Source organism: Pteronotus mesoamericanus, unplaced genomic scaffold, assembly GCF_021234165.1.
Source record: "Pteronotus mesoamericanus isolate MK-2021 breed Mesoamerican mustached bat unplaced genomic scaffold, CSHL_Meso_final contig_347, whole genome shotgun sequence".
Taxonomy (NCBI): Eukaryota; Metazoa; Chordata; class Mammalia; order Chiroptera; family Mormoopidae; genus Pteronotus; species Pteronotus mesoamericanus.
Window position 1 is genome coordinate 13898412 of NW_026555137.1, and position 17237 is coordinate 13915648.

Here is a 17237-nt window from a genome sequence, read left to right on the forward strand (position 1 = left end):
ACATAGCTGTAAATAAAAATATGTTACATAAAATATTTCAGAAATTGCAAAATATCCATTAGAGGGATCTATACAGCAGGGACTCAAGTGGTAGACGGATAAAGGAGTGACAACTTACTCTAAATGAGATGGCTTCTCCAAGGGACAAGACAAAAATGATAATGATCGAACTCCTTTTTAAAAAGACTATCATTCATTTACCAAATATTTACTGAGTGCCTATTTTAACCCAGCCACCATGCTTTACTGTACAAGGAACAACCCCTGGCCTAATTTCTAAAATAAAGTGTTGTTTCTTTTAATTACCATAGCTAATTAATAGCACATGATTAAAAGCATTTAATCCCAAAGACATAATATTGAAAAATGCCATTCCTCTGCCTCCTGATGCCTCCATCCAGCTGAGCAGTGACAAGCAGCTTTCAATATTTTTTAAGTTATTTCTTCTGGTATTTATCTCTGTATTTCTTAATTTGCTTATATCAATACCTCATATTCCACCAATTAAGAAATCTCTACTTATTCATTTTGGTAGATGAAGATTAAAATCTTTCATATGCCCCCTTCCCCCACCTCCACCTTGTCAATGTACTTCACTGCGCATTTCAGCTTGTGGTTAAACGGTTATCAGTATCCATGCTATAATGACTACCTAAGTATTGGTCCTTGTTGTCTAAGTGGTCTGTTATGATTACATTTGCATTCATGTACATTTATTTTCCCCAAACAGGTGGGCCGTAGAGTCGAGTGATTGAGCGTCAGGCTATCTTTTCCTAGGGAGATTCCCAATATCAGTATTTGTGATTCTTTCCACTGTGGCCTTTCTGTTTCTCAAGAGAATGGGCTTCCGGTTTCCTGCTTGTTGTGTACACCCTGACCGTCAGCAGCCTCAGCGCTGGGTGGAAATGGAGGGCTGAGGACCTCACCTTTCACAAGGCACACTTTCTGTCAACCCCTCTATTCTAACTCAGTGCCCCTATCTTAACCAGACCCTGCTGGTTGACTCTCTTCAGAGAGGAAGCCCCTTGTTTTCTAAGTTGAGAAGAGACAGTCACCTGGCTGCATGGGGTAGAGGTGAAACTGATTTTGGATTCAGTCCTATGTGCTACTCCTGCCTTCCTAAGTTTTCTGGAATCCTGGGAGCAGAGCAGCTTGCTTCAGTAGACACTTAAGATCACCTTCCTCCACTTTGCTATGTCAGATACCATTTCCCCAGTCTCCTCTCTGTCTCCACGTATTTCGTTTGTGATTGTACACATCTACTCTGGTGATGGCTGATGTCCCTCAGGAAATATGTTACTTTTTTCTTGGATGACTCTCTCAAATCTCAGAATTTGAAGAACAGAAAGATGTCTGTCCAAGAAAAATTGTATCCCTGTCCTTCTTTTAATTAAATATTGTTCCCACTACCACCGTCTTTTCATGATCTACTGCCTCACAGGTTAGAACTGAGACTTGAAAACTCTTGCTCATTAAAACGAGTTAACAATGGGTTTATTTCTTGAAGTTTAAGTAAGACACTTGATGTAAAATTATTTCCCTCTGAAGAAAGAATGCCTCCATTAGGGGACATAGCCTGTTGGTTCTTCTTGGTCAAGAAAAGCTTTGGAGTTGCCCATGGAGTCCATCCCAAAGAACTCGCTGCCTACTGCAGACGAAGCTCCTGCAGATGCAGATTAGTTCACCTCAGTCCTCATTTTGATTTCATCTTGGTTCAAGTGTCACGTCAAAGGAAGCTTGCCCTGATTAATACCTTGCGGTTCTCAATATGTCAGCACATTTTCTGAAACTACCTCTGGCTTTTATGCATACATTAGCCTGTAATTTATTCCTCGGAGTTGTGCTCTATGCCTCATCTTTCTTACCAGATTATACAGGAGGGCATGAATTATCTCATTTTCAAGCTCAGATCAAACACTCAATCTACATTTGCTTCTCCTAATAAGAATTTACCCATATTTGAAATAGTCTAAATCAATTAATAATGACTTAAATGTTTCTCCTCTCAAAATCACATACAATATAAAAGAATTTGGGGGCAGTCTTCTAAGACATTAATTTAGTATTCTTCCAAGATTAGTATCTCTTATCATAATATGCACTGAAATAAAATTCTGAAAGGACAAAAAAAAAATCACTATACCAAATTAGGAAAAAATGCAAAGGAATATTTATCTGTTCTTAGGTAATTTCCCAGGAAAGAAAAAGTCACTTTTCAAAAGAAAAGGCATGAGGGAAACACAGACTTTATAATATAAAAATAGAAAACTTTTTCAAAAAAATCATAATGCTCATTGTAGCATTGTTTTGTGGAGCAACCTTGCTCTGCAATGCAATAGCTGATATGAGTACATATATACCAACCAGAATTTAGGTCAAGCACGTTAAAAGGGTTCATATCTTTGGATGAGCAATCATCAAAAATTCAGACATAGGTACAAAATTATTATATTATAACAGTTAAACATTGGAAACATGTTAAATATCTTACGAATACAAATTACTCAATTAAAATTATATTTCCAAAGTACTTAGTGATATAGAAAAATGTTCACCAGATAATATTAAGTGAAAAGGCAGGATGCAAAACTGCATTTATAGTATAATCTTGCTCACAATATACATGTATGTTACATACATATTTACATGCACATAGAAAATGACTGAAAGGAAAAATGTTAATAGTCAACAGTAGTTAGTTAGTTGGATGGCAATGCCATAGGGAATTTTTTCCTTCATTCTTCTTTGTATTTATATCCAAATGCCTTATATTGAGAATGCCTTACAGGATCCCCCAAAATATACATGTTATTTGTAAGGTACATAAATATCAGGTATTTTATTGCTACAGTATTTGTTCTGTTTTGTATATTTTTGGACTTTTTTTCTTTGTTTATAATGATAACTTGCCTACCAACTTCCAATGTACAATAAAAATTTGATAAATGTACGTGGGCATCATCTTTTCTCTGCCTGGAGCCCAAGACATATTAATGAACTAGTTGTTGGCAAAGTCGAAAGAATAAACTTACAAGTTTCTATGTTAGTTTGAGATTACATCTGTGGCATGATTATCCTAACGTCATACAAAATGATAATTGACTGTAATCCATTTTCATAGAAAATTTAGGTACTTTCTGGCTTTACAGAAACACGAACTTTTCCCTGCATTTTTATACACCAGTTATATTGTGTAATTGCACTGGCATGAAATATAATAATATTTTACTACTATCATTAGGATTGCAGTGATAATTGCTTTTTAGGAGAAAACATGATCCCTTAATTTTTTATTCTATTAGATTCTCATTTGACTTTTGGTAACAATTATCAGAGGCCGGTATCAGTCTCCTCTTGCAGAATATAATTTTTGTAGCATTCCAACCTTACATCTAAACATGCAAGGGGAAAAAAAAACTAGTTCAACCGGGTGTGTGTTCTTTACTTCAATTAAACTCACACAGTTGGATACCTACTGTTGCCAAACCAGTAATATAATTTATACATTATAGTCCACACAGTAAAACTACACTAAAAGTCATTTAACAATATTTATAACACCATAAAATACAGTGTTAAAATATATGAACTGCAATATGTACCAAAATTATAAAATTTGTTTCTCATCATCAGTGATTAAAACCAGGATCATTGCTCTAGCCTCAATACCCACAACCCTGGTGACAGATTAGAATTCAAATCTTAATGATCAATTTACAATTAACAAGATAGAAGTGAAACAAATTAAACCAACCATTATATATAACGAGACCCAGTGGACTCCCATTGTTCCTCTTAATTACAAAACGCAAATCACAAATTCGCAATGGGCAGGGTTAGACATCAATCCACAAGCCTAGCAACCCAGAAAGCGACGGTGACGGAAAAGAATGAAGAGAAGCAAAACCACGTCGCCCCCGGTTCTGCGCTCTAGAGCCTGTTCTTTTCAACGTGCAGGGGCAAGTGCTGAGAGGCTGAAACCCAGCACGTGTTTGATCTCCACTCCGCAGCTGGCGGAGGCGCGCTCCCGGCCAGCGCCCAGCCTTCCCGAGTCCTTCCCAGGCCGGTTTTAGATCGCACTGCAGGCTGCACTGCAAACACTTCACTGCTGATTCATCGAAGTGCCTGGGGAGAGCGAACGCTTCCTTCCTGGTGGTAAAGAAAAATCACCGTAGCACCAAAGGTATTCAAATGCCTCCACTGACCAAGTTCAAAAACAATCCTAAAACTGCAGTGAACTCTCAGAGCCCTGGGAAATAAAGAGGAAAGCGGAGCTCAAGTTTAGGCGAGCTTCAACGGAAATCAACCAGAATGTCTGCCTGGTGCCAATGGAAAAGAAGATGAAATTAATTCTCTTGTCTGATGGTCAAACACAAGCTCTATAAAATGCACAGCATTGGCAGTTCATTCTCAGTTTTAAAACGGGACGTGCCATTCAGAGACCCGGGGGTTATGGGCACCACACGGGCAGTGTGCAAGGCACAAGTACCACACTGTGAAAGCACTGTGCTAATCACAGTGGAGGGCTTCCTGGGACCGAAGCAACGCACGGCTCTTCTGTCGGCTTGAGGAGAAAACGCACAGAGCAGACACCCGCACACAGACGCGCACACACACACAGACGCACACACGCACGAGGGGACCGTTTCTGTATACCCTCCTGCGAGGCTGGGGTAAAGGGTTCAAGTGCACGGGAGCTGTGAGCCCAGATTGTCAGCTTTCCTAGTCACTCTGCATGGCTCTAGTCAAATGACTAGATCTGTGAGTTAAAAAAAAAAAAATGCTAATTTTAAATGGTATGCATCCATCAGTATAGTATGGGATTTTGAATAACATGAAACTCTTAGAGAAATGTCCCCAGTAAGAAAAGGAGAGCAATAAAAATGTGCCTCTAACTGTTGATAAATACAAAATAAATACACCTATTTTCAGGGGAAATTTCACTGTAGTACTCAGAAGCAAACCTGGATTAAAAGTACCGTGTGGTTTAAATAATTAGTTTGGAGACTGAGCTTTCATTATGACAACACTTTAGAAAGCTTAAAAAAAAACCCTGCAAGATCTCCACACCTCAAAGTACAGGGGAAGTTATTTATCCCCAAAATTTAGTAGGGTGTGTAGAGGCATAGTCCTGGATGGCTTCTAGAGGGCTTAATATGTTTATAACTTGTATTTAAAAAGAAACACTCTGAGTTTTTCAAGTTTCATATGTGGTTTCAAAGCAGAAAGCAGTATTCAAATGCAATGTTAAATTTTGCATGAATTTTGCAAATCTCATAGTCTTTACATAGAGCTGGGTGAGGAAGGGCATGAAGCTGGACCAAGAAATTTAAGAGTAAACAAATACACAAAACCCCTAGAATCACAATTTACCCTGTGTATTGTTTTCTTGTGAGACACATGAAATACGTATTTTATAAAGTTTAGAAGCCTTTTCGAATTTTAACAATAATAAGGAACAATTTATCAAGCGGCTACTATTTTCCAGGCCTTAGTTTTAGGTCACTTTGTGACGTTACAGGAGATGCCTATTTCATTCTTCAGATTTACAGAGCAAGGCGTTGGCCAGAGCGAGGCCAGAGTCACAGCCAGATCCACATTCTCCTGATCCTGCTTTGTCTTTAATAGAAAGGTTTTCATTGTACTATATCCTCTATATCTCTCAGGAAGTGACACGCACACCCTGGCACAAACAATAATAACTAGGTGAAGTGATGCCCAAATTGCCAGGCAAGACCCTTAAAACAATGCCATGAGTAACAACTTGAGAAGCTACCGGCTACTTCTGCGCCCTGCGCTGCGTACCAGGTGCTTTATATCTGTACGTGTACCTATGTATCTCTCTCTACAGGTCTAATGCCCACAGCTATCCTGAACATGGTTTTAGACGTGCCCTTGGTGCTGAAAAGCTGAGGTCTGGAGAGATCAGGCAGTGCACCCAAGGTTAAGGAAGCTACGTGGCAGAGCAGGGCTCAAACCTAGTCCTTTCTGAATTCCAAGGTGTTTTTTCCCTGCACATTGCCTGTGTCTCCCCCAAAGAAACAGGCTGTAACCAGAGTCAGATCGGGATATGGGAGTAGCACCACGCTGTTTCGTTCATTCAATTCATTCGTTCGGTCGTTCGTTCTTTCATTCATTCATGCAACAAATGTATATTGAGAGCTGTCTGTGTGCTAAATAAAAAGGAACACATTCAATTTACAAAGAAGTGGTCAAGAGCGAGAGGAATCAGAAGCAAGAGGAGAGGAGTTGAGGTTCAAGTTCACTAGACCTGCACAGGGTACATTAACAGACCTGGAGCAGGATGAAGGGGGCCCAAGGGGACAGGGGACAGGTAAACCCAGGCTCACAGCAGGTACCCTCACCTGCCAACCATGCCTACTTCTCCACGGGAATTTAAAGATTAATTTTTCCCCCAAACTCTCCCATCATAACTACTTTGGTCTGGATTTTCTTAAAGAGTAGATTTAAAATAATTGCACGTATTGTAAGAAAGATCTTAAGTTTTAGAACCAGAAATACCTAAGTTAGGAATCTAGCTCTCCCGCTTACCAGCCATTAAACACTCTGAGGATTGGTTTCCTCATCCGTAAAAGAACAATGTAATTCCTGTGTCCAGCAGCTGTGAGAATTAAATAACATATACCAAGCACACAGCACCCCTTTCTGCTTTATCCACTTCAAGTTCCTAAATTATGCCTTCTCAGAAAACAAGATAATTAATCAATAATCACAAAGCAATTGTAAAATAATATAATGTTGTAAACCCTAGATCAATATAATTTTTTCTTAAATTATATAATCCAGTTTGTTTGGATCTATGTGAGACAAATCAAATATTTCTGGTTAGGAGTAGCTACTGTTGATATTTTATGAGTCTCTTTCAAGACAAAATGTGGGTTTCCTTGCCAGAATTCCTGAAAATATCTGGTATTGTGGCACCCTGAGCTTTTCCTGTACCCAAACAAAACACGTCATTAGTGTTGCTAAGAAGGAGTGAATGTCAGGCATGTTCTCAGTGCTTATAGGAGCCTCTGCTTTCCTGTGAGCAGAAGGAGCTGGATTCAAAAGCCTCTGGATTTCCCCAAAAGTTCGGAGATGGGGTTTCTATTGGCTAGGGCGGCTTGTTGATGGAGGGACCTACGGTAGGGCTCAGGGCAATCAGAGGCTTCTGATCCACCTGGAAAATCTTTCTGAATGAGATGCCGAAGCCAGTGGTGCATTTGCTGAGCCCAGTTGCTTGCTCTGTGCAGGTCTAAGTGAGTTTCAGAAAAAATACAACAGACGAAATAGGTTATTTCTTCATTAGGTTATGTTGTAATGGGACATTTGCTATCTAGCTAATTATGTGAAAGTTGCCTTTCACAGTTTAATCAAAGGCTTCTGTCCACGAGTGCTCATCTTGCAAGAGGAACCCACAGCTCAGCAGGTCAAATAAATATCTGAGGGTAAACAGTTATGTCAGAGCCGAGATGAGAATTCAGGCTTCTTACAGTTGTGATTATAAAAGAGTCCATTCACTGAGATAATCTCATTAGAAAGTGTGCAGGAAGATAATTCATTAAGATCCCAATCAGTGGATTTATAGAAGAACAGTGTACATATAAAATGCATGATGACTTCTTTATTGAAATAAAGCAATTTTAGAAGGAGAAGGAAAGGGTGGTTTTAGTTCATTTATTTCAAAGTGCCATCTTTCATTTTTATGTGTACACATCATCTATTATAACTTGGCCTAAAGAGAGCTTTTGTGTGTTTATAGTTAAAGAGAGCTGTGCTAATAGAATAACATGTGCTTTCTCTCTCTCTCTCTCTCTCTCTCTCTCTCTCTCTCTCTATATATATATATCAACATAAGACTTTTAAACTGCTTGATTTATCTGCATCCTTTGTCAGAATAATTGCAATGTTGACCTTTGAGTTCTGAAATTTCATAGTTTTCAATCCTGACCATTAAAAAAAGCCAAATAACAGTATGTATACAAAATAATGGAAAAAAAACACCAAGGTTCTATAAGGACAATTAAGAAAATGTTCATTCAGGGAAAATATTTTCACAAGAAAACACAACACATACAGTCGCCCCCTTCCCCATCCACAGGGATAAGTTGTAAGACCCCCAGTGGATGCCTGAAAAAATAGATTCTTCCTGTACATACATACCTATGACAGGATTTAATTTATAAATTAGGCACAGTAAGAGATTTACAACAACAATAATAAAATAGAACAACTATTACAACATACTGTAACAAAAATGATGTGAATGTGGTCTCTGACTCTCCCGGTCCCTTAAAATGCCTTATTGTACCGGGCTCACATTTTCTCCTAAAGGAAGCATTTACAGCTCCTCTCTGGTGCATTCAATTGCCAGCATCACTGCTTTTGCACTTTGGGGCCATCATTAAGTAAAATAAGGGCGCCTTGGACACATACCCTGAGGGACCTTGACAGCTGACTTGATACCTGAGACAGCTACTAAGTGACTGAGGGACAGGGTCATACACAGTTCAGGCAGGGCCGGACACAGAAATGATTCCCGTCCCAGGTCGGGCGGAGCGGGCCGCCTGGAGGTTCCACCAACCTACTCAGGCCTGCGCACGATTTAAAACTCATGAATTATTTATTTCTGGAATTTTCCATGTAAACTTTTCAGGCCATGGTGGACCACAATTAACTGTTACACTGTGAAAAAAGTGAAGCTACGGCTACAGGGGGACTGCATCTAATTCCGACATTTGACTATAAAATAGTGGAAAGGCTGTCTTTTAAGGAAAAAAATCATAGGATTTAAACAAACAGGGCTCTGAAATATATTATATAATATCACCTACCTGCTTTTTTGAGAGACTTGTTCCAGTTTCTTGGCTAATGTACAGCACTCTTCCTTTAACTTTGTCAAAAATGTGTTCTGGGAGGTCAGCAATGAATACTGTTCATTTTCTAGAAATAACAACAAAGTCCCCACCAACATAAGATGTTTATGGTTGCAGCTCTGCAGGGCTTTCATATGCAGAGTGGTAAAAGCACATCCCCTATTAGCTACTAGGCCACGGTCAAAGTCCCAAGTCACTTGGGAAGACACTAAATCTTGTGAGACATTTATTTTTAGAATATTACTCACCAGAAACATTTTTTATCATACCCGCTTGGTGTAACGTTTTAACATGTTAATAGAGTATCCGATACCACAGTAGAATCATACCTGCTTGTAATATCTTGTCCTAGGCAAGCTATTATATTTTATTTTGACAATTTTGCTACAAAGTGTCAAAAATTATTATAATCGGATAATTCAAAACAAAGATATCGAGTAACCCCCAAACTATAATTTGCGCTTCACGTTCACGCACATGACCCGCCCCCTCCCAATCTTGCATATACTTGTCTAATGACAAAGGTAAAATACATAATTCGATTTCATTGTCAATGGTATAAGCTTCAATGAAGAGCTGGTCAAAGAAATTGAAGACAGTGTGGTATTTTTATGCAACATAAAAGGAAGTGTTGTTAAGATGGTTCTAACAGTCACATACTCTTATCTCACTCAGAGATTCTGTCTATTGCCATGATCGCTAAGATATGCTCGCCAGAGGTGGGGGGGTTGGGGAGGGGAGGACAATAATTTAGCCCATAATTTCCTCCTTTTTTTGTGAAAAACATCTAATAAGCCTGGAGAAATTTCATTTCTTCTGACCAAACGTTGGTAGAAAATCTCTAATGAAAGTGCTGGAGCGAATTACAAGTCAATGTGACGTCTGCCTCTTTAAGAAAAGGGATTATTTAATGAATTTTACTGTAGCAATGTTTCACCTATAGGATAAGCAGTCATGTTTTACCATGCCAACAAACACGGTATACATTACATGATGTGAAAATTACTTTCAAGTGTAAGGTCCTTTATTTCTTTTCAATCTTAGCAAAAAAAGCATATAGCATGCACAAAGCAAAATAAATCAAAGCACTAAAAAGTAAGCAACATTTTTCTGGAAGAGACGGGATCAATTAAACTTTTGTTTTAATAGGACAATCAGCTCGGAGTATGTGGTGTGGAATTATAATGAGTGATACTGTCTTGTTTTGACTAACACTGTCTGTGAACACCCAACTCAAAAGTGAAAAGAACTACATAATGCTCCGACTGAACAAATCAAACTGCCTATTTTCAAAGTGCATTTTACTTTCAAATTAAAGGTAAGGAGTTACTGGCCAACTCAGTGTGCAGAATAGCGCCAATGTGATGAAAGATGGCAATTTTTAGCCAAGCTGCCAGCTGTGGTCAATGCCTTGTATTAGTGAATTTTAACAGCAGTTGTGAGAACTTGAAGAATGCAAAGGATTAAACATCACTCTAGATTGGGCTGGGGGAGGTGGGGGCATCATACAAATGCTAAAAATGTTCGAAGCTGCAAAGATTAAATAAAGGAACATATCAATTTGGAGCCACTGAATTACATCCAGCTGCGACAGTGAATTAAGAACCGATTAATGGCTAAAGCTTTTCTCCAGTTTGGATGCTGAAGCAAACTCATTAGGCTTTTAGAGTAGCTATAATGTGTGTACTGTGGGAACTGTTCAATGCTATTCAGGAGACTTTAACTGTAAGCTCAGAGCATTTCCCGCAGAGCTTCTGATGCTATTTTCTTTATATAACATGTGTGCCTGCAAACCCAGCCAAAAACAAGCCCTTTGTTTTTCTACTTTGTTGTGGTCTCTCTCAGCTTTACGTTTCTTGAACACAGGTAAATAAACTCATAATCCAGATGGTGCAACAGATGTGAGACCAGCACTCTGAAATCAACAGACAGTGGGCAATACTTTCCATTTTCTCTTTTAAACGCTAACTAATATGTAATCCGGAATCTCCGGTGTAGTTAGCATCTGCTCCCTTCGGCCAGCCAAAGGTTACAGGTGTTCCTGATGTCATTTCACAGTAAGGCGTGGGCCTGGCTTGTGAGCCCATGTGCCGGGGCTCTAATCTCTCCCCACCACCTACCAGCCTTGTCATGCTGGGCCTCCATTTGCTGTATCTTCTCTGTCAGCTCCCGCTCTCTTTGCTGGGCCTGAAGGGCCTGGGCCTTTGCTTCGTTGCTAAAGCTTTGCTGAATGCTCTCTTTTTCCAGTCTACAAAGCAGAGCGGAGACGGACAGAAATTCAATCTACAGATGCACACACCCCCATCATTTCCCCTGCAGACCACAGAGAGCTGATCTGCAGTAATTGTTCAGCATAAAAAGACATCGGTCCTCCCACCCGCTCCCCACTCCCCCCGCCCCCATTTAGGGGGAAAATCCGAAGGGCCTTGCGTACAATGTTAGATACATACCATAAATCCAAATGGACTACTCGACCGTAAACCTCAAAAAATCGTGACAATTGGATAATGGTAGTTTGTAACCTTAAAACACAGACTCCTTCCGCTACAACATTCTTAATATTTTGTACCACTAGTGAGCATTTTATCTGATGACTGGTTAATGTTTCCCAAAGATTCTGGAGCTATAGGAAGAGCATGGCTCCATACACCAGACCTAAATTCTGGAAACGAGGCCCTGTAGACCACCTCTACTTTTCCTCCCAAACTTAAGATGGGATCGCCAAAATAATGTAAGAGATGCTATCTAGAGGCAAGTAAAGGATTCTGCAATACCACATGCATGTTTTTGTTAAATATTTTCACACACTGGGTCATGTAAATATATACACACACATATATATATACACATACATATGAATATGAAATAAATAACTTCCCCAGCACCTCACCATAAAACCCTTTTTTAGATCACATTAAAACTGCAGGATCAGGAGCTTATCTAGTCAAAGACACTATGCCATCCCACTGTGATTGGATATTGACTCAACCCATTGGGACCCAATGGTCAATAGTCAATCACAGTGCCTCCTAAAGAGACACTTCCTAAACATCAGAACCTGCAGGACGAAAGGGCGCCATGGTGCGCAGCACTGCGGGCGCTGACACTGCGTGTGTGCACACACACGCACACACATGGTGTTGGTTCTTCGCACTCTAAATATGAATAAGTGAGATAAGGGTTTCCTTCAATTAACTGGCCTAGTTATTTCTAACTCCTGATCCCTTGTGGGCATTTCTCATCCATGCTGCTTTAGTTTACTAATTGAGATATTTACTGCCTTGCCTTTGCCAAACTAAAAATAAACATTTCCATAAAGCTCTCACTACTAGTCTACGTACCGCTGCGGAACTTCAATTCGCTGGCTTCTAATTATAAAGCAACATAAGGAAAGCCTGTATTGAAATTGGTCAATGCATGTGGTAATGTTGTAGTGTAAAATTCCAGAATGAAAATAAACCCACACCTCACTCAAATGGAAGCATCAGGGATCCAGGCTGAAAATGTGAAAAAAGGTCTCTTCTGGTGCTTCTAATAATGACACCCCCTTGGATGTGCTCCAAGGTCTTGCCTGAGACTCAGTTCCAAACTGGTATCTAGCAACAAATAGAGAGTTGGACTAGGATACTTTTTGCCTCCCTAGTCCCTCCACGTACTTTCTGGCTATGGATCACTGCGTGTCTTTTTGTCTCTCTGGGATGTCTCCCCCCCCCTCCCTTTATCACCGCGCCCCCACCCCGTTCCCAGGCCCTGTACACTACTTCTTTAAGGCCTGCTCAAAATTCCCCCTTTCCATTTTTTCTTTCTACATGAACTATTCTTTTTCTAGTGACCTCAATATATGTTGTGCATATTTATATCCTACTAAGATAGCATTAATCCCATTTTAGTTACTGGTTTACACATCTGTTTACTTTACATCTGTTTTCACTTTAGTTACTAGTTTCTTTGTCATCTTTCTCTCTCTGTGGCCTGAGCCCAGCTCCGCACTTGGTACCTAAGTCATGGGCAGTGAGTGTTTAATGAATGGACATTCTTAAACCCTGACCGTAGTGCAGGGCGGGGGCCAGGGAGGCAGGCTGCGGTCTCTATGTGAAGCTGCAGATGCTGCTCAAATCTCAGATGCGGAGGCACAAACTTTTCGGCTATGTTACAACAGAGCGCCTAGGAGAGATGGCTCTAATAGCTTTGGCAACCAAGGATGATGCTGCTGAGAGAGTCAACCCCAAACGAGCACCGTGGACCCTTTCCCTGAGTAACATCCTCACGTAAGACCCAGCATAGAGCAGGGGATATAGGAAGGGAGACCTGGGGCTCTGAGTTCCCTAAGAACTGGGTGGCCATACAATGCATTGTTCAAAACCAGTACCCATGGGAGAATGAAAAGGGGGACCAATCATATTTACACATAGACAATAGTTGTACCTGGGACTGTCTTTGGCAAACTGGGGCTTATGTTCCCTCCACATAGAGGGGATGGCAGCCTCACTATCCATTTTCAGCATGAGAAGCTGCCTAATTACTGATGTTCTCAATTAATTGAAGAGAAGAACTATGGCTATTGTGGTTCTCTGAAGACAACAGTTTAAAGGATCCGCTACCAACAAATGTTGAGTTTCACATCAACTTCTCTTTCTTGAATCCTTCTTTACTTTCACTCTTTTTAAGAAAATACACATTTTATTTTTCATTGCATAAAAACTTGGCACATTTTTGCTTTCCTACGTCCTTCTTCTCCCTTCCTCCTATGTTGCCTTCTGCCCTTGCAGGTTCTTTCCATGTAGTAGGCTTTTCGTAAAATCTTAGAATGTTAGAAGTGAAAGGGAACCTCAAATTTGTTTACTCAAATCCTCTCATATTGCAGTTGGGAGAAAAGAGCATCCTAAATAATTAGAAATATGCTCAAAGATTACACTGTCAGTGATGTAAAGGCAGAAGTGAGATTTGAAATGCTGTGATTTAGGGAAACTTATTTTATAACCCTCTGGGGTAATGCAAAAATGGATTGAAAGAATTTATAAAAACCACTTAGGTATCCAAGGAAGGGATTAGAGAAAAATCCAAAGGAGTACAATTGTATATTTATTATAACTCTATTATGTGAAAGACAATCTACTAGGCACTGGGTCAAATAAAGATAAATAGAGCATAGTCCTTACCCTAAAAGGAAATCCAAAGTGGCAAAAATAGAAAGTAGGAGGTGAAATGCACCCCAAGAAAGGTAGAAGGGGAAAACTAGCAACACACAGAAAAATCAGAGGTTATTTCCAGCTAGGTTTAAGAGACCCATAAAGAGTGGCTGAGCCAGTTTCCCAACTGGCTTTCATTCAGTTCTCAAAACACTGATGATCACGTTGAATCAGACTTGTGGTTACCTGTATTTCACAAATCAGAATGAAAGCTATGGTGTTAAAGAATTTCTTGGTTGAAATTAAAGAATTAAAGTCAGACTGAAAGATTTATTCATAATAGCTAAGAACTGGAAACAACCTAAATGACCACAAACTGCTAAATGGATAAACAAACTGTGGTATAGCCTCACAATGACATACTCGCAATAGGAGCGATACAAAGGAATGAACTACTATTACCTACAAAACAGGGATGAACCTCAAAAGCATACACAAGAAGCCAGACACCCAGAACATATTGTATGATTTCATTTATATGACATCCTAGAAAACTACATACTAGAGTGAGAAATCAGCATTGCCAGGACTGGGACGTAGGGGACAGGCACAAGGGAACGTTTTGTGCTGATAGAAATATTTCGTATCATGATTGTTACGATTAAAACTGTATAATTTGTCAAAATACATTTAATTGCACACTTGAAATTATTCATTTTTATGATATTTAAATTGACCTCAGTAGAGCTGATTTTTAAAGGAGTAAATACACCAGAATAGGAACACCCACCCTTTCCTCCAAGCTACCCTGTCCCCTGAGGTCACACGGGCATGTGTGGCCCACATCAGTGTTTCCTGATGGCAGTTAACAGTGAAAAGGAGTAAGCAAGCCCTTGAAAGGCCTCAAACATGAGCTAAGTAAACACAGAGGGTTCGTCCCTCCTTTTTCCAATTATAGTTCTGGTTGATTATATTTTCTAAAACTGTAATATTAGCGTCCCATAAAAAAGGAGGCTGAAGAATAAACCTGATATTTGGGACCCTCGACTTTTCTATATCATTTTTTACTTTAAATCCTGCTATTTTAAAGATACCCATTCTGCAGAGTAAAAATGACTCATTAGAAAATTTCTAGGTACTTTTTTAATGTTACAGCTACATGAAAGACTATAGCTGCTGCTGCTGCTAAAGTTCGTCAACGAATCTGGGACAGACGTGACAGGAGTCTCAAGCCTAACCTGAGAACGAGGTCCTGGGAGCGGTGGCAATTCCAGTCACCAATTCCATCTGCCATGTTTCTATTTACTTCTCACTGAAGTTCTTGTATTAGACATACAACCTCTGATTAAAAGAGGGTTCCCTGTTAAAGTACAACCTGAAAGCTTTGGGCACACTAATGTGACAAAACTTAGGAGAACATTTATAACACGTTTACTATCTGAGATCCATTCACGAAGGACCTACAGAGAAGCAGCAGGGAGGCCTCAGGGACGCTTGTGAGCTAACACGCATGGTGGCCATTTGTCCCGATACTCGTGATAATACCTTTGACCACTTGGTTAACGTTCTGGGTGTGCTGGAAGATGTTTAATAATTAGTCTCTGGAGGGAAAACATCCCTCCTTATAGTAGTTGCCAATTTTCAGCGTAAATACTTCTACGATGGCTGGTTTCAAGCCACCAAGGTGCCACCGCTCATCGCAGAGCTGGGAAGAAGTATACACAACTGGCCTTCATGAGCTACTGTCCCTGGAACAAGCCTGTAAGTGGTGTGGTGGTCTTTCCCAGGCTTCTCCATTGCTGAGTTGCCATTTCCCTGTTTGTCATCATGCACTAGGTCATTTGTTGCGAGATGCTAAGATCATCCTATTCCACATCAAACTCTCACCTACCAGTTTTACATATAATGAGGACTTTTCACCTATAACGTTCCTTTTCACTAGTTAATACTGTGCTAAAAGGAAGAGCTTTCCCTTTTCTCTTATTTGTTAGTTTATTGATATCAGCATGGAGTCGTGGATAATCCATGATGATCATTATTTATTTTTATGTTCAACTCATCCTAGATTTGGCCAGTGGGAACCACTCAAGCTGGTTCCTGGGTGATATATTTCTGTTATTCTTGTTCACTTCCTGGCTTTTATCCCCACAAGATGTCCCAGGCTCAACTTATTTATTTTTTTATTTTTCAATTACAGTTTACATCCAATACTATTTTGTATTGGTTTTAGGTATATAGCACAGTAGTTAGACAATCTCACCTGGTACTATCCTTGTACCATCCTTGGAATTCAAATATGTCCAAGGAGCTCTTGTGCTTTATAGTAGAGAATGGTATTTAGAAACCAGGATTTGTTACTAGATGGTGCTCATTGCTACTGAGAAGTCTGCTTCTTGGTCACCTTAGTAGACATGGACAGGATATGAATATCCACATCAGTGTATAAATATAAATATCTTTATATTTGTTTATAATGAATATATACATATACATTTACACTGTTTCTAATTCCAATCCAACAGCATAGTGGGACCCATTCTCCCCTCTTTCCACAACTAACTTCCTTCCTCAACAGTAGAAACTTGGCTCCCATTACCTTCAACAGATTTACTCACTTGCTCAGACTCAGAATACAGAGAAAGTACTTTCAAAATTGCTCACCTACAATGGAACGCAAGTCTACTCATAACTAGAATTAAATATTTGCTCACAGGTTTTCTTTTCAAGTGCATACACCATTTTCAGTTGGTTCTCTTTGTGTTTTGGGGAAATTACATCCTGAGAGGAAATGGAGTACAGTAAAAAACTCAGAGGTAGAGGGTCCGAGTATGGCCTCTACCTCCTTATGACCTCTGTGACCACGGACAAGTAACTAATTGCTTTTAACCTTGGGCTCTTCATTCAACGAGGACAGAAAACAATCCTATCTTAAAGAACTAATGTTATTTATTATTGCTTACTTTAAGCTAAAATCTTTACATGTAATCCTTTATTTAACCTTCACACAACTCTCTGATAAGCTTGACTTTATCAATGAGGGAGTTGAGGCCTAGAAAGGTTATACAATTTGTTCAAAGTCCGCCAGCCACTATTGAGGCCTGCCTGACTATAAATAAAAGCCCACAGTTTGACTTCCTATGCTTCAGTCTCTTACTTGATCAGGGACGCAGTGCCACAAGAAAAGGCTGAAAGGAAACAAGAGTCTTATTTCAATTATCCACATGCGTGTGTG

At 39.7% G+C, this 17237-nt stretch overlaps 1 protein-coding gene across 1 annotated transcript in view; it reads right to left on the reverse strand.

Annotated features, from left to right (window-relative positions):
• The window catches only part of SDCCAG8 (SHH signaling and ciliogenesis regulator SDCCAG8), a 179506-nt gene that overhangs the window by 59369 nt on the left and 102900 nt on the right, over nucleotides 1–17237 (reverse strand). The window contains exons 14-15 of the mRNA XM_054576702.1: nucleotides 10997–11124; nucleotides 8835–8943 (exon numbers count right to left, since the gene is read on the reverse strand). Of these exons, the coding sequence (XP_054432677.1) occupies nucleotides 8835–8943; nucleotides 10997–11124 (237 nt within the window). The remainder of the gene's footprint in view (nucleotides 1–8834; nucleotides 8944–10996; nucleotides 11125–17237) is intronic.